This window comes from Pogona vitticeps, chromosome 15 (genome assembly GCF_051106095.1).
Source record: "Pogona vitticeps strain Pit_001003342236 chromosome 15, PviZW2.1, whole genome shotgun sequence".
Lineage (NCBI taxonomy): Eukaryota > Metazoa > Chordata > Lepidosauria > Squamata > Agamidae > Pogona > Pogona vitticeps.
The window spans coordinates 12152733-12179784 of NC_135797.1; the positions used below are offsets into that span (position 1 = coordinate 12152733).

General features: G+C 48.0%; 1 protein-coding gene and 1 long non-coding RNA gene across 2 annotated transcripts; both read right to left on the reverse strand.

Annotated features, from left to right (window-relative positions):
- Nucleotides 1-50: 50 nt before the first annotated feature.
- On the reverse strand, nucleotides 51-6592 carry LOC140702776 (uncharacterized). The gene is made up of 3 exons (XR_012082040.2): nucleotides 6382-6592; nucleotides 4352-4389; nucleotides 51-2932 (listed from the first exon to the last, which is right to left on the reverse strand). It is a non-coding gene; the product is annotated as an uncharacterized LOC140702776 (long non-coding RNA).
- Nucleotides 6593-15683: 9091 nt separating this feature from the next.
- Nucleotides 15684-22606, reverse strand: GAL3ST3 (galactose-3-O-sulfotransferase 3). Its single transcript, XM_072983920.2, has 3 exons — nucleotides 22452-22606; nucleotides 21109-21392; nucleotides 15684-18832 (listed from the first exon to the last, which is right to left on the reverse strand). The coding sequence occupies exons 2-3, from the start codon at nucleotides 21240-21242 to the stop codon at nucleotides 17677-17679; spliced, it is 1290 nt and encodes a 429-aa protein (XP_072840021.2). The 5' UTR covers nucleotides 21243-21392; nucleotides 22452-22606; the 3' UTR covers nucleotides 15684-17676.
- Between the last annotated feature and the right edge of the window lie 4446 nt (nucleotides 22607-27052).

Sequence of the window (27052 nt, forward strand, 5' to 3'; positions counted from 1 at the left end):
TCCCATAGCAACCGTGACTCCCAGTTTAGGCCGGGAAAGCAAGACGAAGCGAAGAAATAGATTTATTTATTTATTTTCACACAGCAGGGACTGAGTAGGACAAATTTATGTCCACGTCCCCCAGTAAAACATAAGACAATTAAAAAAAATAAAATACAGTAGTTCACATCTTACTTTATTGCATGAATGGAAGTATTTAAGGGTTGGATCCTTTTAAGGAGAAAGGCGGGGTATAAATGGATGAATTAATAAGGGCTTCTTTCTGCAATGAGCCCTAGACTCAAGTACCTGAGTTATTATTTTTTTTAATCCACGACTGAGAAACGTTTGCCCCTTCCCATAAATTTGGACTACAACTCCCATAATCCCTCCCCCTCAGCCCTCTTAAGGGAGGGGGTGATGGGAGTTCTTAGCAGAATCCACTCCTTCTGTGTTTGCTTCCTGCTTCTGTCTCTGCCTGCCTGGTTTCTCAAAGGGAAAGGGCAGCAGAGATGTGTGGTTTTTTTTTATTTTTATTATCATCAGGATAATAATAAAATAAATAATAACTCTGTCTCATCAGTCTCATTTCGAGGCCCCAAATCTCAATGGGGTTTTTAAAATTCCACGTTGCGTGATCTCATGGAACCAAAAAGAACACGTAATTTAGCGAATTGTCGTCCCGTCACCCAAGAGTTAGACTGAGATTATGCAAAATATCCCTTGGATTTGACCCCCTTTTTTTTGACCCAATTAAATTACACTGGCGGGGATAGAAAAGGACCCCCCAATGGCAAAAAGTGATAGATTTGCTTGGAAAAACAAGGCAGCAGGAAAAGAGGAAGGCCAAATAACGAGATGGATTGACGCGCTAAAAGAAGCCCTTCCAGTGGGGGCCCACAAGACTGGAAGCAATTCTTCACACACCCATGTATAAGATTCATTATGCAACTTAACACAATCCTGATTCAGCCTATATTTCTTTCATATTGTGCTTATGACTGCAGCCACAGCAAAATAAAATAAAATAAAATAAAAAGTTGAGAATGTGATCTTTCTCTCTAGTTGCTCTGAAGTATTCTCTCTTTTTTTTAATGTTTTAAACAAACGATTGAATCTAGGGCTAAGCCCCCCCCCCTTATCATTGCTACATTGATTTAGCCCTAGATTACCTCCACCCAGACCCCCCCCAAAAAAATATTTTAAAATCAAAACAAATCCAACCAACTCCAGCAGTCTTAAAATGTTTCCATGGTAGGGGTGTATATTTGTATATTTATGGACAACTTTGCAAAACTCTTTATTGGGCAACCTGATAAACAGCCCCAGCAGTGTGATGTCACGCTATAAAAGGAGAAGCTGGGCATCAGCCGGAGGGTGGGATCCCAAGAAGGGGGGCAGTGGGCAGGATCCAACCACATCACATTGAGTGTGGAACTGAAACAACTGGTGTGTGTGCCGGGGGGGGGGGTGTCCTTTTGTGATTACCTAAACTGAATGCAGTTTAGACTCAAGCCTAAACAAAGCCAAATTGCTCTAATTTGGCTAGCCAACATAATTGCACTGTAATTATGCCCCCCCCGGTTTGTGTCCCTCAGACATGTGAATGCTGACGTTTTCAAATAGATAAATATTTATTATTAATGTTGCAATCGTTGGTTTGCTCTTAAATGAGGCACCCATCCTGCATAGTAACGAAACAAACCTTTAAAAAAACATCACAAAACACTAAACTGGATTTGCACGTAACAGCAAGCCAGGATTGGAATATGGCAAAGTTTTTTCTTCCCCACAAAAGGTTTTATGGTGAGGGAATTTGGAGAGCTGTTGTCCCAAACCATATACAGTGGTGCCTCGCTTGACGAGGATAATCCGTTCCAACAAAATTGCTGTAAAACGAAATTGTTGTCAAGCGAAAGTAAAAATCCCATTGAAATGCATTGAAAGCCGGTTCAATGCATTCCAATGGGCGAAATACCTCAGCATCCAGCGAAGATCCTCCATAGGGCAGCCATTTTCGGTGCCTGTAAAGCAAGGAATCTCCTAAAACACAGCAGGGAGCCATTTTACACAGTCGGCGGCCATTTTGAAAGCCCGATAATCAGTTGTTTTGATCGTCGTTAAGTGAAGAATCAGTTCCCGAAGCAGGGAACCGATCATCATGAAGCGATTTTTCCCTATTAAAACATAATTTTGTGATTGCAAAAGCGATCACAAAAACTTCATCGTTAAGCGATTTCCTCGTCTAATGAGGTAATCATCAAGCGGGGCACCACTGTATTTGCCGAGCTTTAACCACATGGGGCCTTCTTGAATCCTGGCATGTTGTTGCATCTAAATCCATCTTGGCAAACTAACTATGGGTTGGTAGTCAGCCGCTGTTGACAGAGTGCATGTCTGTTGTTTGCTTACAAATTCTGCCTTTTTTTTTCTGATGATGCCCAAACGCAGAACTGTGAAAAACAGTTCTGCAGCTTATACAACAGGCCAGAAAGGGGAAAGCAAATGTATGGTTTTGTTTCATCATCTGCAGGACAATTCATGGCTACAGCCACAAATCATGGTTATCATGACCCATGACTTCCCATCGCACGAATCCTGGCCAACAAACAGGTTTTTTTACTTTTTTCAAACTATATCACACCTGTTCTCATCATAGTCTGTACAACAGCCCTGTACAGGTAGGACAGTATTATTCTTTTTTTTTTTTTTTTTTGATGTTGCACAGATGGAACTACTAAAATAACGGCTTTTGTGTCATCACAGTCTGCAAAAGTTTAGCTGACAACTCTCGGTGGTCAAGCAAGATCTTTAGCTCTGCGGTGGAACAACTTTGACTCTTGGGTTGTGGCATATTTTCCAATTCTTCCTTTCCCTTTCCCTTCATTCATAAAATCATCTTCATCCTCTTGATCGCCAACTTCACTGGTGTCCTCTACATCATCCCAGAGCTCTGTTGAGGGGAGAGGGGGAAAAAGGCATTACCATAGTAAAGAAGTGTTTCTTAAAGCAGACCTCCGTCATGCTCTGTCTCAAGAAATAGGCACAGAGCCATTTAGAAACGAATATAAACGGAACACCTCCATGGCCACTCCTTAAAAAACCCCTTGGAGACTTTTAAACCGAGGTGGGTTAGCCATCTGTCAGACCTGTGGATTTCGTCCATTATCAGGGGACTGGGCTAATTGATGATCTTTGAGTACAGTGGTGCCCCGCTAGACGATGACCTTGAAAAACGATGAATCCGCATGACAATGAGGTGTTGCAATCGCTACAGCGATTCGCAAAACAGTGTTTCCAATGCGCGATTTTCGCTGGGCGATGTTTGGGTCCATGCCTCGCAAACCGTTTCTCACAAGACATCGATTTTGGCACTGATCGGTGCTTTGCAAAATGGGGGTTTTCGGGACCGATGCTTCGCAGGACAGCCATTTTAATAGCTGATCGGTGCTTCGCAAAATGGCTTCCGTATGGGCGATTTTCGCAAAAACGACGACTATTTTCCCCATTGGAATGCATTAAATGGGTTTCTATGCATTCCAATGGGGAAACAGTTTTCACAAGACAATGTTTTCACAAGACAGCGATTTCTATGGAACAGATTATCATCATCATGCGGGGCACCACTGTACTGCGTGCAGCCTGGGGGGCATCTTCCATTGGGACCTGTGGTCTTCCTATTTCCTTGGCCACGCGGAACTGCTCCAACGTTCTCCGAGTGTGACCGGCTCTAAGCTACTCAACTTTCTCCTTGTAAACAACCCTGAAGCCGACTTCTTGTTTCCTTGGCCTTTTAGCTAAGAGTCCCTGAAATTGGTTAACCTAAGTCAGAATTTACTTGCTGGCACATGATTATTGATATTACCCATTGGTCTAGCGCACTGAGGACTCTAAAAGCATTATCATGGCCAGCTTCCCAGCCCACAGATCAGGTTTTATGGGGGTGGGTGGGTGATAAGAATCTGTCTTTTTAGCACAACGGCACAAGATCACAATGTATTGTGGCTGATCTCAGGTGACAAAAGATCTTTTCAAAAGGGGAAGCCGGTCACTAAAACAGGGACAGTCTGTATGCAAAGCACACATTCTGCCATTAAGCTACAATTTCAACTTGTTCCTCTGCGTTCCTGACATATTTTAATGTTTCCCTGCTTCATTTTTGGCTCATTGATGGTACCACTTAGTTTTACTCCCTTTTATTGATTTTCCTGAAAGTTATTGCTGTTGTTTACATGGCAAAGCTGCTTTGAGGTTTTTTTTTAAAAAAAAAAAACTGCAAAGCAGGAAGGAAAAGTTAAATGAAGTAATTTAATGAATTAATTTTGACTGTTTTACTCCTCTGCCTAGGAAATGTCCTCTCTTGATCTCTCACCTTGAAGCCTTTGAATAACTCCTCCAGTCCGCTGATCCCTGGGGAGAAATTGAAACAGACTCTAAAAACCACAAATGCAAACACAGATACACATTATAGCCGGCGTTTCATTGCACTACTAGAAATCTATAGCATGCCATCACAGATAGAGACGACACCACACATCTATGTACTGTGCTCACTCGGATAGGACTGCAGAAGTATTGCTTTAAAAGATTTCTATTAAAATTATGCTCAAGGCAAATTACAACCGAGTACAGTGGTGCCTTGCTTAGTGAGTGCTTCGCTATGCAATGAATTCGCATAGCGAGGGGGTCCGGGCCATCATTGGAGCATTCGCTCAGCGATGGCCCCTATGGCGATTTTTCGCTTTGCGATGATCGCTAAGCGATTCGCTTAGCGATCTTCGCAAAACGAAGCGGGGGAGAACAGCTGATCGGCGGTTCCAAAAAGGCCGCCGGAAGGTCCGCGCCGCATTTTCGCGCCCTGCCCTCGCTTACCGAGGGCGCGAAAATGGCGGCGCTATGGAAGAAACATAGCTTAACGGTGAGTTTTCAAGCCATAGGAACGCATTGAACAAAGTTCAATGCGTTTCTATGGCTTTTTTAGTCCCATTTAGCGATGTTTTCGCATAGCGAAGGTTAATCCGGAACGGATTAACCTCGCTATGCGAGGCACCACTGTATATTGATGGCTCTTGTGCTCCAGTGTATAGTTGTGTTTTGTGATCTTGATATGCAAGTGTTTATAAAAACCAGGAACCTGGAGTGTGGTGCAGAGAAAAATACAGTTTCCATAGGCAGATCTCTAGGGAGAGTCTGCAAAACGCAGATGGTTGTGTCGATCCATACGTACAAACCAATTCTACTTCCATCTCGACAAGGAGATGGTCTTTTGTAAAGCTAATGGTTCTTAATTACCCATTCAGGAGCAAGCCACCCCAATACACTTTTCAGCCGAGAGCTAGCTCACAACAACAGCATGTTCTCGGAAACATACAACCTTAAATGCCATTTTCCCTGCAAATATTTGAGGCTACGGACTCCGACAAACATCCTCTTCAGGAGGAAGATAGCAGGTGCTGCCATCGTTTCAGCTGATCAAAACATCCCCATGCTTCACCCCTTCAAGTGCTGACTATATAAAAGGTGGTTGGAATGTAAAACTACGACACTTCAGATTTTAAGATTCCCCCGACTGGGCCACTTTAGAGCATCCGTTTTGCATCCTTGGCAGGTATTTTTCATTAGGCTCCAGAAGGCTTACTCAGGAGCAAGCCATATTTAAAATGCAACTATGGTCCAGGAGATGGCGCCCTATTATCGTGTCACAAATAATTGGTATTCAGAGGTAGTGTGGATTTCATTATAAAGGAAAAGATGATCACGGGAGTTGGTCGTATTTCTCATCCGGAAAGGTGTACATTAATTACGGCATTTTAGCTTAATAAAAACCGTCCGTATGAAGAGAGAGAGAGAAGATAAAACCTAATAAGATCAGAAGCGAGTATTTCCAGCTGATGCAAAAAAATCCACTATCTTTGTATTTTGATGGAACAGATAAGCTAAAATATAAAAGGGACGCAATACAAAAATAACTCATATGGTTTTATAGTTGGTTTTTTTTAATATTCCAATCCTTATTTCTATTGTTGGTTTTATTGTGTTTTATTAGATTTTATTTCTGGGTTTAAGACTATGGTTTTCAGTGTTTTTTTTTTTAAAGTAAATTGTTAGCTGTCCAAAGCTCTGTGAGGAAGGGTGCATCTCGAATCAGATCAAGCCAACCTCAATCTGATGTTGTTAAGACTCCAGATCCCACCAGCCCCCGTCATCATGGCTACGGGTCAAGGATGATGGGACAACCGTGTCTGGAGGGCCAAAAGTTCCCCACCCCGGCTTTACAACTTCATTTTATGATGACCCAGCCGTCGGATGCAGGATTATGGTCTTAATACGATTGTTTGTAATGTCATTTCCTTCACATGCCATTAAAAAAAATATCTAAGAACAGAAAAGAGAAATAAATACTTTGGAAGTGGCTTATTGTGGTGGGGAGCCAACGCAGCTTCAATATCAGTGTCACCCTCACTGTCCTCTTCTACTTCTTCCTCCTCCTCCTCCTGTCCTTCACCAGTGGAATTTGTGCCTGCACAGAGAAAAAGAGAGAGAAGACCCATGATCATCTACTTGTGTCTACACGTCAACGAAGTCCAAACTCTTGGAAAAATCCCATTACTGTACTCTCAGAAATAATGGGATTTTGCAGAGTAACGGGACTGTGGAGAGGATGGGCTTTGTTGATGATCACCACCAGCACCAGCAGCTTCCTCGTCATCATCTTCTTCTTTCTAGCTCTGGTGTCTTCTTGGTGGAATGCCTCCCTTTAGGAAAGTTTGCGGCACCCAGATCTCTTAGCCAGCAAGCCCTGATCATTTGTAGGGCCTCTGAGACGGGTTAGCTAATTTATATTTATTTCCGCTCCTTGCCGGAATGCGGTTCCGAGGTGGAGAAAAGGGGCTAAGTAGTGCCGCAGAAACCCCTCGCCTGCAGCAGATTCCAGGTTTCTGAAGCTATTTGTGTTGTACTACAACTCCAACCCTTTGGCCATCTCATGAGAAGAGAAGACTCCCCGGAAAAGACCCTGATGTTGGGAAAGTGTGAAGGCAAGAGGAGAAGGGGACGACAGAGGACGAGATGGCTGGACAGGGTCACCGAAGCGACCAACATGAATTTGACCCAACTCCGGGAGTCAGTGGAAGACAGGAGGGCTTGGCGTGCTCTGGTCCATGGGGTCACGAAGAGTCGGGCACAGCTTAACGACTCAACAACAACAACTCCTATCCTCCTCAAGGGCCATGCTGGCTGGCAGAAGATGGCAATTATAGTCTAACACAGCTGAAGGACTTTAAGCTGGGGAAGGGTGGTGCAGAACGCACCACGCAAAAGGGAACAATAATCATGAGGACAAGAACCTTCCTTGTTTTTCAAGGGAGCTCCGTGGTGGATGTTCCCAAGATCTCACCCTTTGGGGTCTCCAAGCAGGATTGGGAAAGAACACTATGGAATGAGGATCCTTCCAGATATTTCTGACCATCATCTCCACCATCTCTCACCCTGAGCCGTGCTGGACGGCTCTCCTAGGAGTTACGGCCCGACAATATTCCGGAGGGCCACCTGTTCCCACCCCTACCCTGAAAGGTGAGCGAACGCGCAGAGGACGGAGTGACCAGCCTTCGCTATTGAATCGGAGCCTGCACTTGCCTGCTTGTGTTCGCTGAGCTTCCGCCGGACTGTCGCTCGGCAGACTAGGGTTTCCGCTTCTCTCATTATCATCCTCCCTCATAAAGAAAGAAAAAAAGGAACAGTCGCAGGAGCTCCTTCTCACAGAGAAGAGGGAACGGGAGCTCCCAAACGCCCTGGTAGAACACCCACAAAGAAGAGAAAGAAAACTTACTGCTGGGATGGGCCATGATGCCTGGCTCCCAAGGAGACCATCACGGAGCCACTGCTGGCGCTGGACGCCTCTTCTTCTGGACCGCCAGCCGCCTGCGCCTGGCTCCCTAAGTCCCACTCCAGGCCTGTTTCTTGGCCACGATTTCCATTTCTGCCTCCTTCATCCCCATGGGGCTCACCCCCATCTTTGCTGGCTTGTCCTCCATCATCCTCTTCTTTCTTCTTTCCCCTCTCACCACGTCTACCTTCCAGGACCCCTTCTTCTTCCTCCACACTGACCCTGTCCTGAGTTTCTTCTGCCCTTGACACCCCATTTTCTCCCTCCTGGCTAGGCCCCCAAATCTTCCCGTCTCCTCCTTCCTCGTCCTCGCATCCATCCGCCCTGCTGGTCCCCTCCGGTTCTCCTTCCTCCGGCTCCGATCCATCCTGCCTGTCTGTTAACGCACTTCCAAGAGGCTCGCTTTCTTTCCCAGCGGATGCTTCTTCCTCCGGCACTTCACACTCCGCATCGACCTCTGCCCTTTCCACGTCTGGACGTCCTGCAGATTCTCCTTCCTCGCTGTCCCTTCTTCCTTCTTTCCGGCTCTGTTTTCCCCTGCAGCCTCCGTCTTCCCCTGCCTCCGAGACCAACGCTCTCCGTGCCCAAATCTCCTTGGTTCCTGTCTCCTTCTCGTGTTCTGGCAGTCCCAGAGGTCTGGAAAAGGGGGGGGGGGCAAAAAGGTAAGGTGAACAGGTTCAATGCCCCAGTTAGGAACAGAAGATGCCAGTTTGAGCTGCAGTTTCGTGGTGAATGGCACCAGTTTTCCCACGGCCACGCTGCCAGGGAGAGTCCAAAAATGCCAGCCGCGGTGCAGATCCAGGCCAGAGCACTTTTCGCCTCCATGAGGAGTTGGTCATTTTGTCAGGCTAATGGCTCTTAACGACCCATTCAGGATGAGGCCACCACTACCCTCAAATACTTTCCATGACAGCAGGAACAGCTTTCGACTGTCAAGGGCTGCTGAAAAGACCCAGATTTCTTCCGTGCCTTTGGAAGGCTGGGTTCAAACGAAAGCTTTACTGTAAAGTGGTGCCTCGCTAGACGATGATAATCCGTTCCACTGAAATCGCTGTTTAGCAAAATCATTGTCTAGCGAAAAGCATTTCCCAATTGAAATGCATTGAAACCTGTTTAATAGGTTCCAATGGGGAAGAATTGTCGTTGTCTAGCGAAGATCGGCCATAGGAAAGCCGCTTTGTGAACCGCCGATCAGCTGGTTAAATCGCTGTCTTGCGAAGCTTAGGTCCCGAAAACACCCGTTTTGCGAGCGCGGAGGGAGCTGTCAAAATCGTCGTCTAGCGAAAATCGCTTTGCGAAGCAGGGACCAAACATTGTCCAGCGAAATTCCCCCATAGGAATCACTGTTTTGCGAATCGCTATAGCGATCGCAAAAAGCCAATGTCTAGCAAAAAAACTGTCATGCGGGGTAACTGTCTAGCGAGGCACCACTGTACAAGCAATATCTATTCCATGCACTGAACCCATTTTCCCCTCCTGCAACAGGTTTTCCTCAGACCTGCACGCTTTTGGCAAGCAGGCTTGCTAATGAAGCCGATGTTTACCCCTCCAGGGGTCAACCACAAAACAAGACACAGCCGGAAGGCGAGCATACAATACAGGGTGAGGAAGAACACATGCTGCGATAAACAGGGCCTCTCTCACCGAATCGCCCCTTACTTGGTGTGACCTTCCAATGGGAACAAGACGTCCGGTCAGAAGGGCCGGAGACTGCCACGTGGCATCATCATCATCATCTTTTGGTTATTAAGAACAAAACCCAGCTGCTTCACTCCGTGAGTCCTGTTCCAACATCGTTAATGAGGACCAAACGGCCCACGCCCAACCCCGTTTCCCTTGTCTTTGAAGCGGGGCGTGGGGTGAAAAATATTTGGAACAGGCTGTTTTAATGAGTATTTTAAATGGAAGTGATACCTCTCCGGGGGAATCTGCGCCGAGGGCTCGTTTAAAGGCATGGTGTCAGCATCCCGGGGTTTCGCCTGCATCCCTCGTTGCCTCGGCGACGGATCCGAGGCCCTTTCGGCCACCCCGGGCCCAGAACCCGTCTCATCAGGAAAGAAGACCCGAGGAGCTGATCCGTCTTCACCCACGGACCTCCTCAGCAGCCCAAACTGGCCTGGGGGAGCCGCTCAGAGAGAGGAAGAGAGAGAAACGGAGTTCATAAATCAGTGGGGACAAGCTAAATTCTGCGCCCCTCAACTCCCACGAAGGAAGTTGGGGCTTAGGTGGGCCAGCCCCCCCCCGGGCTCAGCCCCCAGTCTTTAACCTCCAAGCACTGCTGGGCTCCTGTGAGCTGCCTGTTCAAGATCGTGGATAGACGGACAAGAGTACCCTTCCAGAAGATCTGAGTTCAAATCCTGGCTTGGCCATGGAAACTGTGGGGTGGCAGTAGTAAAACCACACCTTAAAGATCTGATATATCTTAAGAAGCCATACTGGGATTGCCCTAAATGGGCTGCGATTTGGTGGCACATAACAACAACAGAGAGCTTATGATCATAAAAGTTGAGTTGTACTCTGTGCTTGCTCAGAAGCACTGTTCTCTTTGAAGGGGGAGGTTTCCTTCTCAAGAATTTCTAGCATATAAGGATATATATGTGTGTGTATGTGTATGTATATACAGTATATGTATATGTGCATGTATGTGTATATATATATATATATATAACGTTTTATACTTAAAATACAAGTGCCTCGCATAGCGATCGCTCCGTTTAATGAAGAAATCGCTTTGCGACGATGTTTTTGCAATCGCAAAAGCGATCACTTTGTGATGTTCCCTATGGGAAAAATTTGCTTTCCGATGATCGCATGGAAGCGATCGTCGCAAAGCGCCCATTTTCGCACAGCTGATCGGCTGTTCCAAAATGGCCGCCGGCTGTGTTGCCTCACTTTAGAGGCACCGAAAATGGCTGCCCCTATGGAGGATTTTCGCTTAAGGTTAGTTTTTAAGCCCATAGGAACGCATTAATGGCATTTTAATGCATTTCTATGGGCTTTTTAATATCGCTTAGTGATGAAATCGCTTTGCAGCGATTTTTGCTGCACGGATTAACATCGCTAAGTGAGGCACCACTGTATTACTATATTTAATAATTATTATATAATTATTTAAAAGCCAGGGTCCTTACCTGGAGCAGTTCCATAATGCATTACAGACAGTGAAATTCCTTCAGCCGTGTTTGCCCGGCTATGCTCTTTCCGTGTTCGCACAGACGTGGGGTTCTGTTCTTCCCTGGAGTCTCCACCGCTGAGAAGAGGGTTCGTGGGGATGCCCGTGGTCTCCTCATTTTTGATGGTATGGCCAGCCCAGAAACTTGGCAAGGGTTGGCGCTCGGGTATCTGGGCCATGCCAGGCCTGTGCCACCCCTGTGGAAAGCCACCTGTCTCTACCATGTGGCCCCTTGGAGCTGTCCAACGTGGAGAGGAGAAGTTTCTCTGGAAAGATGGTGTCATTGCAGAAGGCTGGCTGTACACGGGCATCTCGTACCCTGGCCACAGCCGTCCAGAAACTGGTGGTGCCCAGGCTGGCATGGTCTCAAAGGGAGGACGTTGCAACTGGTCCCCTTGATCGCTGGTTTCATAAGGATGGGGAGCATTCCAGGCAGGAGAAAATGGACTTCTGAGGTGCTGCAAGGGGTGGCTAGAAACCCAGGTCTAGATGGGGGGGGAAGGGTGTAGGCAAATATCTCCCAAATTTATGGTGTATGAAAGCCAGATTCAGAAGCTACCTCAGATTCATAAATGATGTCTCCACACCCTTTTCGTTCCGTTCTCCAAATACAACAATAACTTACTCTAACCCTTATGTTTGCTGCTGGGTTGTATTTTTTTAAAAAAACATGGTGAAATAAACAAACCATGGCCATATTCCTTTTGGTGATTTTACCTTTTCCTATATTAATCAACCCTGAGTGCTCACTGGAAGGTCAGATCCTGAAACGGAGGCTCCAATACTTTGGCCACCTCATGAGAAGAGAAGACTCCCTGGAAAAGACCTTGATGTTGGGAAAGTGTGAAGGCAAGAGGAGAGAAGGAGATGGCAGAGGATGATGAGGTGGTTGGATAGGGTCATCGAAGTGACGAATATGAATTTGACCCAACTCTGGGAGGCAGTGGAAGACAGGAGGGCCTGGCGTGCTGTGATCCGTGGGGTCACGAAGTCGGACACGACTTAACGACTAAACAATAATATTAAATTGCATAACTCGCTATGGTGAATTGCCGCTTGCTAACGGTCTCCAGCTGTATTGCGAGGTGCGATGCTACGTGTGCAGGCTTAGCAATGCGTAACCCACCTCGGTGAGTTATGCCTTTCAACTTAACATATGCGTAAGACACCCACAGGATTCTGGCCGATGGACCCTCTCGGCAGTGGGTCTCCGAAGTCAAGACAGGCTTGTCAGAATCTGAACATCAAATATCAAAAATGAGGAGATGCTTCTACTTTCCTTGAAATGTAAGGAGGTAAACCTGAAACGCTGTGGGTAAACCTACCATTAAGCTCCTGATATAAGGCGCTGTCTGACTAATCTTGAATAAATGCATCTTGCCTATGCTGAAAGCTTATTAAAGTCACTATATGTTGTAAGTGTTTTTGGGGAACAGAACAAATTCTTAACCTTGAGTACTCACCTGTCTCATGCCACCCCTTTTAGCTTCTTGCAGATCTGTCCACAGATGCTGAAGGAATTTTTCATAGTCTGTCTGGAAGAAAGGGCAGCTTTGCATCTAAGTTATGGATTCCTACCACCTACTGAGGGTCATACTTTGTTCACCCCACGCTTCAGCCTTGAAGTTATGGCTCGTGGAGATCAGAACTTCACGTCACCCGAATGTTGTTGTTTTTTTTTTCTGGAGGAATTCAAGGTTGACCCATCTAGGCCATCGTCCTGCGGATTCCAGCGCAGGACGATGGTCAGTGAAATACACCTTGGAAGCCAGCATACAGGCTGTGATTGCAACCATCTTCTGTGTCCATCATCTGGTAGCGCAAGACAAGGTGGAGAACCTCTAGCCTTCCACATATCAGGGGACTTCAAGTGCCATCATCCTGACCCATTAATTACACTAGCTGGGGCAGATGGGATTTGAGTCCAGCATCTGGAGGACCAAGCCTGCACATGGGAAAACATTTTTGGAATGGGTCCCCCCCAGCCCCAACCCACACCTCCAAAATTCATACAGAAAGGCATGGCCAAGATTGACATCATCTCCAGATGCACATTGAAAGCAACAAGAAGGTCCACTCCACCCCACAAGCGTTTGGACCACGGATGGTCTGGTTATGTGAAGGCTTGTTTTTGGATGCTAACAAGCTGTAAATTAATTTAATTCTTTTCTTCCACTAATCTTACATTAGTCGCCACCCACCAAACAGGATCTGTCTATTATACACTGGCCCAAATCCTGTTGATTTGTGTAATAAATCGCACTAGCCTAGACCCATTGAATCAGTCGGGATTTTGTGAGTCAACTTTGCCGTAAATTCCGTTGATTCAAAGGGGCCTCCTCTAGTTGCAGATTACTACAGCATTTGACTCAATGGTCCGTATGGAGGAGATGACTCACAAAATCCCCATTGGTTCAATGGGCCTACTTTAGTGCAATTTACTACCCTAACCAGCAGGATTTTGGTCATTGCCTCCCATAATCTCGAAGTCACCATCCCAACTTTGCTCTCTTAATGCCCCATCCTGGTTTCTCGGATAAAAGGAAGAGTTTTTGGCCAGCCATCATATTCTGGAATGGCTCCTGAATCTCTTAAAGTTAGTCATGCCGACGGGGAACGCCACCTTATTGAGCTACTTACTGTATGTCAGGGTTAAAGCTTGGAACTTTTTCCTTAAAGAGTTACTTTGCTTGTCCTGTTGAACTGTAATCATGAACTTTACTCATCTTTTCCAGCTCACCAGAGAAACAGGAATACTCTTTTGGCTCCCTCTAGTGACCCATTCTGTTATTGATCCTTGATCACGCTTATCATTGCTCCCCCCCAAAAAAAAAATCAAATAAAACAATGCTTCCTTTGTCGCTTATGGTAGATAAAGGAACGTGAGTTTAAAACATTGGTCGTTTCTGTCAAAATGCTGCTAATAATGGCTGACAATGCTCGTTAAACGGTTAGAAGTAACTAGAAAACTTTACTCATTACTCAAAAAATGTAACTACTTGTAAATGTAACCAGGTAGAGCCTTGTTGTTGCCTCAGATACCAGGGCTTAACTATATTACTTGTAACTATATTACTATATTACTTGTAACTAGTTACTTCAAAGCTCAGGCTTTGAAGTAACTAGTTACAAGTAATTAATTAAATTACACATCACCACTGATAAAACTGTGACCTATCTTGTGACCATCCCTCAACAACGTCTCTTCCTCCCAATCGACTCACCACTCACCTTTCTTCTCCTCAGGGCGTCTGTCCTGGCGGACAGATCTGCCAAACGGGCTTCTAGAACCGAAAAATCTCGCAGGAGCTGCCCGTTCCGGATCCGGGCTTGACGCTCACGCAAACATAGCTCGTTCCATAATCTGGACAGTGCAGCCCCTTGGGCCTTCGAGCTAGAGAAAGGAAAGATGATAGGCCTTTGTTTTCCTGACAAATGCTTGAGGTGAAGGGATAACGAGGCTTTCAAAGTTCGGCCCCTGATCTTTTAGAGATTCGGGAAAATCATTCCAGCGGACGAGGAAAAGCCTGGGTGCATCATCTCTCTCCCTTGGTAGGGCTCCTGCTTCACACTAGCAGTTTAAATAGTAACATTTCGAACAGAAATCGAACCATCTGCCTTTCATGTATTTATTTTTAATTTTCAATTCAGGCCTCTTCTATTATTAAAACTGCAGATCGCTGTTTGGCTCAACGCAGGCGGGGTGGGGAGTAAAGTGGAAATAACGTTGTAGGAAAGAATATAGATGCTGTTTGCAAAATGATTTGAAAAGAGAAAATTATTTACCCTTTCCTTCCCATCTAAAAAGTTCCAAGAAGCTGGGGCAGTTTAACCCTTTCTCTGCCGACGACACGGGCAGGCTCTGAATTGAAAATCCAAAGTAAGGGAATATTCGCTGCCTAACAGGCTTTTCCCAATAAATCTCCAACCGCGTTCGCTTCTTCCTTAGGCAAATTAAGAGCTTTACCGCCCTTTGCACATTATGGAAAGCAATCCCGAAACAGCAGACAGCTGGCATGCAGTTCTGGGTGTTAAAATAAGCTTCGATTTGCATCTCGTAGCAGCAGCAGCAGCAAATTCTGCATTGTGCAAACATGGCCAAGAAGCCAACTAATTAGGATCTGGAAGAAACAGGGCAGGAAAGGACTGTCCGTTGACCCAGACAGGGTATTTGAAGGGTGATGGTGGGGGGGGGTCCTACCTGCGTCTCTCCTTCTTGCTCTGTAACGGAGGCTCCAGTCTGGGTTTGCAAGATCACAAGCCTACCAAATTATCATGCCCCACTTCCCAACCTGGTGGGGAATCTCTTTTAAGCCAATAATGGTGCACCGCCAACGCCACCCCCTCCGCACACCCCCGGGCTTCTATCTCACTCCCTGTCCAAGGTTTCTAACTGGGCCAATCTGTACAGAAGATTTCTGGAGGGGGGGATTAAGGAAATAAATCTCCTGGTCAAGACGGCAGCTGCCGCCTTCGCTTCTAGCCCAGACACCACCGACACGTTCTTCCTGGGAAAGACGGGTGACCATTAGGGGCTGGGGGCGCAGAGTCACATATCCCCCCCTCCTTTCCACAAAGGCCTTGCCCACTACACAAGCCATGTTCCTGCTCCTTGGAAATCAAGCCCGCACAAAAATGCACACGCTGTTCCAGCATAGAAGGCTTTTATTGATTTTTTTCCATCCCTTGCTCAGGAAAACGGACACAGGAAGAAGGAAAAGCCCACCACGTAGTGTGCGATCATGTTTTTGTGCTTTTCTTGTGTGGGTCCCACTGTGCTTTGCCCGTATCAGTGTGCCTTGTCTCCCCCCCAAGAATCCCCGTTTGGGCGCAGGGAACTCGGTGGGTTGGTTGGGTGCCTGGCTGCAGAGCTTCAGAGGTTCGATTCCCCACTTCGCCTCCTGGAAGAACAGCCAACCTGGGTAGCTTTGGGCCAGCTGCACAGTCAGTTCCCGAGGGAAGCCCCGGAAGAAGAGAATGGTCCACCCTATCTGGGTTCGCTTGCAAACAAACAAACAAACAACTCTGGAAGAGATTGCCGTATGTCAGAAAGGGTTTGACAGCACATCATGATTATAATTAGCAACTTCTTGGCTTGCAACTCGGAATACAGTGGTGCCTCGCTAGACGATGATAATCCGTTCCACTGAAATCGCTGTTTAGCGAAATCATCTTCTAGCGAAAAGCATTTTCCCCATTGGAATGCATTGAAACCTGTTTCATGCGTTCCAATGGGGTAGAATCGTCGTTGTCTAGCGAAGATCAGCCATAGGAAAGCCGCTTTGTGAACCGCCGACCAGGTGTTTAAATCGCTGTCTTGCGAAGCTTAGGTCCCGAAACACACCCGTTTTGCGAGCGCGGAGGGAGCTGTCAAAATTGTTGTCTAGTGAAAATCGGTGTGCGAAGCAGGGACCAAACATTGTCCATCGAAATTCCCCCATAGGAACCACTGTTTTGAGAATCTCTATAGCGATCGCAAAAAGTCAATGTCTAGGTAAAAAACTGTCATGCGGGGTAACTGTCTAGCGAGGCACCACTGTACATTCATTTGTACCTTTTCAGAAGGACGCCATTTTTTTAAAAAGTTCACTTTTCCTCACCAATCTTTTTTACATAGCACAATAATACTAGATGGCTTTTAAAAAAAACACACACACACAATTTAAAGGTTTTTGTACGCCCTGCCATTGATGACGTCACTAATATGGCAACGCATGGAAAAGGCTCCAACCCATCATCATTGCATATGAGCAGGCAGGAGGATAAAGGGAACAGAGTTATATATTATATCACATCTTTATTATTTATGTTTGCTTTATTTATATGCCGCCTTACTCCTGATATGGGGACCCATATTGCATTTTAACAGTATTTTTCACTATTACTATGAAAGTAATTTAAATATATATATGCATATAGAGCCAGGAAAGAGTTACAGGTTTGGTGGTGGTGACCTACAGCTCCCATAAGCCCAGGCCTGCGTAGCCAATTGTCAGGGATTATGGGAGTTGTAGTACGGGAGGGGGCAGAAACCACCACATTTTAGCAGACCACCGTTGCTCACTCCTATCTGGTTTATTTTAAAGGTGCGATAAAAGGAGTGTCCACCCCAAAGGCTACACTGCACATGCGTTGGGGAAAGCACAGGGCGGGGTGGGGGGGCGTAAGGTGGGCACGGATGCTAGGTGAGCCTTCCAGAAAGAGGGAGGAAGGCCTGGCGAGTCGGCCGGATGCAGCTCAGGATTTGTTCAGGCCCCCTCAGACGCCCACGCATGGAGGTAAACGTTCCCTCAAAAGCCACAAGGGAAAAAAACGAGGCCAAATTAATTGGGGGGGGTTTGCCGAGGGCTCCGTGGGTGTGCACTGCCTCTGTTCTGAGTTCGAAAGAGGGCAAACCAACGTCAAAGTACCCCAGCCTTGGGGACTGCTCTTCCCCTTCCCACCCCTGCGGTGCCCTGAAGTTTTGCCTTCGAAACCCGAGACAAGCCAAGCCAAACGGGGTACCGGAGAAGCTGACGGGAGCCCGAAAGCCCGCAAGGTTTTCCCGTGGCCCCCAAGCCTTCTCCCAAAAAGGCAGGCTGCGGAGAGGCGAAGAGACATCCCATCTCTTTCCAGGGTCCGTTGGATGCCCCGGGAACGTTCAGGCGACTTTGGGGGCCGGGCGCCTGGGGGTTCGCACGAGTCCCCGGGGCGGGAGAGAACGGTGAGGGGCCCCCCTCCGCCGGTTCCTCAGGCTCTGTTTCCGGAGCAGGTAGCGGGAATACTGGACCTCTGGCATGACCAGCTTGAGGCACTGTTCGTCCAAGGGGGGTCCGGAACCGGGGAGATCGTAGCCGACGATGTCCACCTTGGCGCTCGGCTGCCAAGGACGCAGGTCTTTGTTCTTGATCTGCATGGCGGGCCGCAGCTGGGGCTGGCCCCCGAAGCAGTGGCGGGCCAGCCGCTCGCACGCCCGGTGGAGAGCGTCCACCTCCTTCCGGACGCAGTCCTGGCCCACGTCGTCCAGCTTCCGCCAGAACGTGGCGTTGAAGTGGTCGTAAAGGCCAGCGTCGAGGGCGTTCCAGGCCCGGATCTGGTCCGCCAAGCGGGCGGAGGTGATGTTGAGCTTCGACTCCGGGCTGCGCATGTTCAGCTTGACGTAGACAATGTCCTCCAGGTCCCACGCCAGGAGGCGGCGGAGCAGGACCAGCGACTCGTCGAAGTACTCGGCCAGCATGACCAGCGAGAAGATCCTCTCGACGTGCCGGATGAATTCGGCCAAGTACGCGGGGTCCTCGGCGCTCCGGTCGGGGTCGCCCCCCAAATCGTACACCATGGTGTTGTGAGCGTACATGGCGTACTTATCGTGGGAGCGGTAGTACCGGTGAGGGTGGTCCAGGAAGACCTCCATAGAACCGTTGGGGACCCGCTTGAACGCCGGGCAGTACTGGTTGTAGTAGCTGAAGAGCGACTCAAACATGGCCACCGGCTCGCGGAGGATGGTGATGTAGACGGTGTCGTTGGGCATGAGGCGGCGAAGCTCGTCGTGGTTGAAGCGCAGGTGGCTGGCGATGAGCCGGGGAGGGAGGGTGTACGGGTGGACGAAACGAGCCGAGAAGTTGCGCGGGTAGCAGAACTGGTGGTCGCAAGCGTGGTGGGGCAAGGCCACGGTCAGGTTGTGCCTCTCAGCGAAACGGAAGAGGAGGTTCTGCACCGTGGTGCTGGCGGTCTTGTGAGTCTTCAAGAAGGCCACGGCGGTGTGCTTCGGGCGGGAAGACGGTGGCGGCCCACAGTTGAAGGCGGGAGACTTCGGGAACCTACCGGTGGGAGAAACAACCCGTCAAGAGAGGCTGAGAGAAAAAGCCACCCTGGGCGTATCTACATTTCACGATTCAAAGGGTCTGATCCTGATTTTCGCTGCTGCGGTGCTCTTACACTATGGAACCCTGGGCTTTGTCATTGCAAGGAGCTTGGGGTTTTCTCCTGCAGCAGAGTGTGCAAAATCTCTCCCTCAGAGTCATTCACAGGATTCTCAACCGACCACAAAGCCCAGGATCTCCTAGAAGGGCGTCAGAGCGCTGAGCACACATGTGCAGCACACCGAGGGGTATAAAACCCCTGTAAAGAGAGAGAGAGAAAAAATACTGTATTTTCTGTGTATAAGACTATACTTTTGTCTAAAATCTTTCGACTAAAAATAGAGGGTCGTCTTATACGCAGAAGCTGAGGAGAGAACAAAAACAAGCGGAGGGGGAAGCAGGGATCAAAGTGATCCTGCAGCGCTTCAATCCCTTTCCCCCTGCACTTGCTAAGCACCACTTAGATTTCTTAATTTTGGATTAGAAAAGTGTGGGGGGGTGCGTCTTATACACGGAAAAATACGGTAAGTAGACTGTCGTGCCACCCCAAAAGGAAGAGAGAGGCCATCGGCTTTTAAATAAAGGAAAGTTAAACAGGGCTAAAAGGTATTGCCATATACTGGAGCTACGGCAGTGAAAGCAAAATCGGAACGCTGCAAATGTGGTGTGCAAATCTCTGTCACTTTAGGGCCACGGCCACTCCTTATTCACACCTCTTCACCTGAACCAACCCCCCCCCCTTTTCCCCTTCTGACCATCACCATGAGCTGTCCCTCTTCTGGCTCAATTTCATTCCCACCATCCTATCCGTCTCAACCATGTTCTTGTCCCTGGGCTCCTAAATCTTTTTTTTTAAAAACTCTTCTCCAGCATGATTTGAACCCTAGCCCTTCTTGAGGGTCCCACCCTTTTTTCTACCAGCTCCCCTTCTTCCCTCTTCCCAAACCCAACCTCAGCCCTCTCGTAAGGCCTCTCATTGTCTCTCCATCATCCATCCCCCTCCTTTTTTTTTCCTTTAAAGGTCCCCTTGTCAACCAGCTCCCAAGATGGCCATTCGGTGCATCTCTGCTGTCATTCCACAGAGCTGCTACCAACACCTCCTCCTCCGTTCTGGAGTAAGAGAATGGGAGGAGGAATAATAAGGTGCCTTTCCCCCTGGGAAGAAATGAGGATTGGGCCCAGAGGAGGGGACCAGCTAGAGTCCCGCATCGAGTTCTAGACACCGCACTTTAAGAAGGATGCTGACAAACGGGAGCCAGTTCAGAGGAGGGCAACCAGGATAATCAGGGGACTGGAAACCAAGCCCTAGGAGGAAAGGCTGAAAGAATTGGGCATGTTTAGGCTTGAGAAAAAAAGAATGAGGGGAGATAAAAGGTAAAGGTAAAGGTTCCCCTTGACAATTTTTGTCCAGTCGTGTTCGACTCCAGGGCACGGTGCTCATCCCCGTTTCCAAGCCATAGAGCCAGCGTTTTGTCCGAAGACAATCTTCCGTGGTCACGTGGCCAGTGCGACTTCGACACGGAACGCTGTTACCTTCCCACCGAGGTGGTCCCTATTAATCTACTCGCATTGGCATGCTTTCGAACCGCTAGGTTGGCAGGAGCTGGGACAAGCGACAGGCACTCACTCCGTCGCGTGGATTCGATCTTACGACTGCTTGGTCTTCTGACCCTGCAGCACAGGCTTCTGCGGTTTAGCCCGCAGCGCCACCACGTCCCATTGAGGGGAGATAGGATAGCCCTTTTCGAAGACTTGAAAGGCTGCCATAAAGAGGAAGGGACAGGATCTCTCGTGGATCCTCCGAGGAGTACAGGACACGTCATCGTGGGCTCCGGTTACAGGAGGCCAGATTTAGGCAGAATATCTTTTAACGGTTATGAGCCGTAAGTATAACACATTCGTAACAGTTCAAAAGTTTTTAGCCAGGACCACGGAAGGTGGTGGATCTCCAGCGCTGGAGGCATGGAAGAGAAAAATCAGGCAACCCTCTTGTCAGATCTGCCTGGATTTGGATTCCTGCTTCGAGCAGAGGGGGCTGGATTCGATGGCCTTAAAAGCCCTTTCCGATTCCACGATTCTATGATTTTAGAAGCCAATGGGAAGAGGCAACCCTGACAAGGCAGAGGAGGATCTGAGTCCCCTTGGAAAAAAAAAGGTTTGCATCTTGAAACAGACCCTGCCCAAACCCGAATCAGCCCCTCTTTTTCCTTCTCCCCCCCCCTTTCTCTCCCTACCAGCCAAGATGCCCGGTACTTTGGCGAAGAAGCAACGTGATGGTGCTGAAGGCCAGGAGGGAGACCAGTAGAGCCTTCTTGCGAGACATGGTTTTGGGGCCATAGACCAACGCCGCTGGCAAAGCACAGGTCATGCTGAGGCCGTTGATCCAGGCACCACCGTGTAGGCGCACGTCCACCCCGGCATGGGGAATAAAGAGCTGCGGGAGGTTGGTGCCCACCGTCGGCGGCTTCCAGACTCAGCACCAGCAGCGGGAGGACCAACCCAGCACTGTAAGGGGCACCTGGGGAGAAGCACAGCACCTCGTATTAATTTCACACCGGTTCAGAGGTGGCAAAACATCAAGCACAAAAACAATGGGTCCCACACGCAGCAATACAACGGGAGCATTCAGAAACAGATCGGACTCAAACTACGTCTGAATGAGCGAAGCAGTCCTCGGAGAATGCCTGAATCAGGGGACAGTTGGGGGACCCCACTTAGGTCCCGTGTGTGTGGGGCCCCCATCCCCCAGTGGTCCAGATTTTGCACACTCATGCCTTTCAACATTATTCGCTCCCGCCCTTCTTGTCCTCAAACGCCCGTTGCGAGAACTTCCCTCTCAATCTATAAGAACATCTCTCATCCGTGTCATCCGGCTTTCACTCCGAGAGCCCCTTCCTTGTGCCTCCACCAGAACTAGCTGAAGCGGGGTAAAGAGAAAACACTTTGTGTATGCTCAGAGGCATTCTCCACCATCCCTCGCAGGGCACCAAATGCCATGTTTAGCTTTCCGCCCCTTCCATCTTCCCTCTCACATCCCCGAATAAACCTTCTCTGCATGCACACTGGCTCACCTTCATTTGTGCTTGCCCTCGCCCCCCAACCTTTCCTCAAAGTAATGTATTTTTCCATGTATAAGACTATACTTTTGTCTAAAATCTTTAGACTAAAAATTGAGGGTCATCTTATACACAGAAGTAAGCTGAGGATAGAACAAAAACAAGTGGCGGGGAAAGCAGGGATCAAAGCGATCCTGCAGCGCTTTGATCCCTTTCCCCCTGCACTTGCTAAGCCCCACTTAGATTTCTTAATTTTGGATTAGAAAAGTGGGGGGCGGCTTATACATGGGAGCGTCTTATACATGGAAAAATACGGTACCTCCGTTTCTTACACACTCAAACTTTCCCCATCCTGCCTTTACACAATAGGCCTTCCACACCCGCATGTTTGTACGCCGTACGGGGTTTAACACTCCCAGTCCCTCCCTTTAGAGCGAAAGGAGCCGGGAGTTATTCCCAAAACGTTCCACCTTCTAAGACCGCCTTCTAATTCCTGGTCTCCGTGATTCCCGTGTTCTCACCTGCACCGCCTGCAGATGATGGAAGAACTCTTTGCAAAGTTGGGCCGGGTGCGCCTCCTTCTCTCCGTCCTACCTGACCCAGAGGAAACCAGAAACTGTCATCAAGTCCCCTTTCTCCCAACAAGGAAGAGATTAAGTATCCCACGGCTGGGATGGTTTCTGTGACTTATTTCTGGATGGCTTCCAACCCTTGGCAAACCCAACAGGAAATATGGCCACCCGCGCTTTTGAGGAGCCGACCCGAGGATCGCCAGACGCCGCAAACAGAGGGGCAGCCGGTAAAGATTTTGGCAAAGCCAAGTAGATATGAGAGCCTGTCGTTTTGTCAGATAAATGTCAGAGAGGTGATCGATGATCAATAACAGGTTCAAATATGCAATAGCGTTAGAATGTGTTATCAGATAGGACGGATCAGTTTAGCTATTAAATGAGTTCGTTGTTTGTTCAACGATGTCTTTAAACACAGCTAAGCCAAGCACAAGTGAATATATAAAGCGCCAAAATGTAAAAGCACTGTGACTTTATTCTCTTCTGTATGTGTTTTATTTACCAGCTGATCATTTTATTTACTTTCAAATGCTTTCACACAGACACACAAAGGGAGAATACCAATTTTTACAGTGTGTGTGTGTGTGTGTTTATCATTACATTTTAAACTACTCTGAGCAAACTCTGTTATGTATTCTCGGACGCTTTCATGGCCAGGATCCGATGGTGGTTGTAGGTTTTTCGGGCTGTTTGACTTCCTAAGGAGGCTTTTCTTCCTAACGTTTCGCCCGTCTCTGTGGCCGGCATCTGTCGGTTCTATTTTCTTTTCCTTTTTTAAAAATCAAACCAGCAGGGAATGCATGTCTGTCCGTCAGCTAGACGGAACAGAGGTCTCAATGTTGAACTTGTCCATGAACAAAACAGGGTTCCTTCCGGCAAGGATAATAAATCTGCCCCCCTCCCCATATCTAGGCTTTGGGGAAAGGCTCCCCTGGCAGATACCAACTCCCATCGTCCCCCACCTCCAGTCTCCTGTTGAAGAAGTCAATAATACCACAAGTTCAGAAAAAGGATGGAGTGGAAGCTTTCTACTTGGGACACCTCCCGAGACGATAAGGCTCTCTTGCGACTATTGTACCTGGACGCCTGGTGTCATGCGACTCAGGTTCCGGGGCCCATTCTCCACTTCTGACCTTGAAATCTCAAGGAACCAGAGCCTCTGAACCAGGCACTCCATATTCTAGCCCTCGTTCTCATGGCTCCAAGGATAAGCCATTTAGACATGCTCAGAAGCACTCTTATCTTTCTTTCCAGGGATTGTTCTCCGACATTCCCTCCTGCTGCTCCTTCCGGAATTCAGCCGTCTTCCACCCTGGCTGACATAAATCGGGATTTATTTATTTTTCTTGCCATTATCACTCAAATAATCGTACCCAGCGAGATTGCCAAAATCTGCACCCTCCCCAGGAAAGATGTGTTCCCAGCTACAGGATCTTTGGGGGCCGAAAACGACACAGAAGAACCAGCGATGTCGGTCACACACAGCCAGCTGAAGCAATGCAGAATCGGCCCATAAAAGACCACTCTGAAGCATGTGCAGAGTATTTAGGCAAGGGCAGGGGGGCGGGGTGCTGCATCGTATCAAAGAAAAAAGGGAAAGGATCAGGACTCGGATATAACATATCCATCTTATATCTGAGTCTGTACACCAGCAAAGGCTCCCCCATCACCTCTGAGAGCAAGGGGTGCAGAAAAGGATTCTTCCAACCCCAGATGGGGCAGGGAGGGGAGGTGAAACCATGTCAGAGGAAGAAAACTCCCACCGGGAAAATGGTTACTGCTGGCTTTTCTGGATTTTTTTTTTCCAGACGAAATCTTATCCTGTGATATTTTTTTTGAGCAGAAAGCAGAAGCCGACCTCCGGCCATATCTCCCACAGGTTGATCAAGATTTATTGACCAGCCGTTATTTTTACACAACAGCAGGAAGAAGGGGAAAAAAGGACTTCGACCTCAACCCCCCCCCCCCCACATGCCCTGATTAAACTGCTGAAACGAGGAAAGCTTTGGGCGATCTGAAGTGGATCTGGGTGCGGAAGGGTCGGGACCTCTGCGGATTTCAACCGCTCCGAATAAACCCCAGACTCCAGATCCTTTTTATTCTTATTGCGGGCCAGGTTCAAAAGGAATAGCAACTGGAGCTACTTATATGCCACCCCGCAGAGCTTAAAGCACTTTCTAGGAGGTTTAAAATTGAATCACGCAGGCTACGCAATACCTGCCCCCATCCCAAGCGAGGCGGGTCCTCAATTTACCAACCCCGGAAGGATGGAAGGCTGAGTGAACCTCAAGCCGGCTCTACCTGAGCCCGTTGGGAATCAAACTCAGGTCCTAAATAGAGTCTTGACTGCAGTACTGCAGTTGAACCACGACACTCTTCAGGAGGCTTGGCATTCTAATTCCTAACAAAGTTAATCCTATAAATCTGAACATCTCTGTGTGTGTGCGTGCATGCGTGCATGTGTAAACAGTTCATATGGATTTTCACAGCCTGGAATGTAAGTCATGCCCCTGCTAGAAGGGGAAAACACATGCTATTGCTATCATTATTGTCTCTGTTGTTTTAAAAAAACTTGTATCCCGCTTCCTACCCGAACCTGCAGCGGAGGTGGAGCGTAACAGCGCCAAGCAGGAGGAAACAAAAAACCCCATAATAATGCACTAAGCAACACATTCACGGTTCATTTAGCCTGACCCGGTACAATCCTGCGCCATCTGGGAAAAGAAGAAAACTCCTTTAATCAGAGTTTCCATCAGTATTTCTACAGCCGAACGGTCACCGTGGGTGGAAATGGATAATAAGTTACCCGGACGTACAATGGGGAAAGCTCTCTTGACGAACCGCAAGTGATATTCCAAACCGTTCGGGAGCCACGAAGCAGGGACTGGCCTCCACGGCGTGTGCTGTGTTTCTCAACGCCCCTTTCGATCTTTATTCCGTTGACTACGCATCATTAAACGCTGATGACAAGGAGATCTGATCTTTTGACATAAGTATGCGGGAGATTTCGTGAATCACCTGGGAGGGCCCATAGGGTTGTTTTCGGTTGCATTATTTTGTCCGGTTTGTGGCTTGTGTTCCATCCTTTGGAGAAGTTGCCGGGCATATTTAGATATGATCTTTGGCGATCAGAGAGTGGGATGTGGTCTGGGAGCGAAACTTCTGCTTAAAGTCGTAAGAATTACAGTGTGTGTGTGTGAGAGAGAGGGGGGGGCAGGGTGCAAAAAATCCAAATGTAAATCTTGCTACAGATGTAGTAGAGGCTCAACCTCACAAAATATACTGATCGTCTCGCCCAGATATGTAACATCCATTTCTGGACAACATTTCTGCACCATCCAGGAAGAAGGGCATGTGCTTAGAGCCTGAGGAAGTGGATTTCATCCATGAAAGCTAGCGGTTTGTTTAATTTTTTTTTTTTTTTTTTTTTTTTTTTTTTTTTTTTTTTTTAGTGGTCCAATAAAAGGTATCACCCACTCTTGCAATTTGTGAACTGCTGTTGTTGTTTGCTAGTTCAGGACTATAGCTATATAGCACGAAACTAGGGGGGGAAAAACACACACAAGACTAAACGTATGCTGGCTGGATCAGTGGTTTAACAAATAAAATAACTAGCCACTGTCGTATAGAAGCGAGAATGGGTAGTTCAATACTTCTGGGTTGCAACAGTGGTTGCAAAAAGGCTGGCCTGCATGACTGATACTTCCAAACTCAGGGAAGACGTACCTGTATCACCCAATGTACATACCGGAGGATAGTCAGAGGATACATGACCAGCAGAAGAATTCAGAATGATGCTTCTGGACCCCTAGAATTCCCTAGTGAGACGTCTCTCCAGCCCCACTGGCCAGGATCCAGTCTTCGGGCGTCCTCCTCCCTCTTCTCTGCGTGAGGGAAGAGAGAAACGGAGGACAATACTCTCAGCCCATGCATCCAGGAGCTAAAGATGGCCCCTTAGCTAAAGGGGTCCCCGACACACCTGTTTAAAAAGATGGCTGCTTCTTGGGAGGACAGCGATGACAAACCTTGACAGTGGCCCCTACGCAGAGACATCACCTTGCCGACAAAAGTCCGAATAGTCAAAGCTATCGTTTTTCCTGTCATGATGTATGGAAGTGAGAGCAGGACCATAAAGAAAGCTGACCGCCGAAGAATCGATGCCTTTGAATTGTGGTGCTGGAGGAGACTCTTGAGAGTCCCCTGGACTGCAAGGAGAACAAACCTGTCCATTCTGAAGGAAATCAACCCTGAGTGCTCCCTGGAAGGACAGATCCTGAAGCTGAGGCTCCAATACTTTGTCCATCTCATGAGAAGAGAAGACTCCCTGGAAAAGACCCTGATTTTGGGAAAGAGTGAAGGCAAGAGGAGAAGGGGACGACAGAGGGTGATGAGATGGTTGGACAGGGTCATCAAAGCGACCAACATGAATTCGACCCAACTCCGGGAGGCAGTGGAAGACAGGAGGGCCTATTTGGGTGTGTGCTCGACTTCCTCTTGGATACCTAAATAAAAAACTTTCAATTTCCTCTTTTTCAGCCTCTCTAGCTGAGAAC

What these genes read in the sequence shown, in the direction of transcription:
- GAL3ST3 (XM_072983920.2), bottom strand. Translation starts at nt 21,242, where the DNA reads ATGACCTGTGCTTTGCCAGCGGCGTTGGTCTATGGCCCCAAAACCATG. An exon ending in AGTACCGGGCATCTTGGCTG is followed by an intron (nt 18,833 to 21,108) that starts GTAGGGAGAGAA and finishes TCCCACCGGTAG; the next exon opens with GTTCCCGAAGTCTCCCGCCT.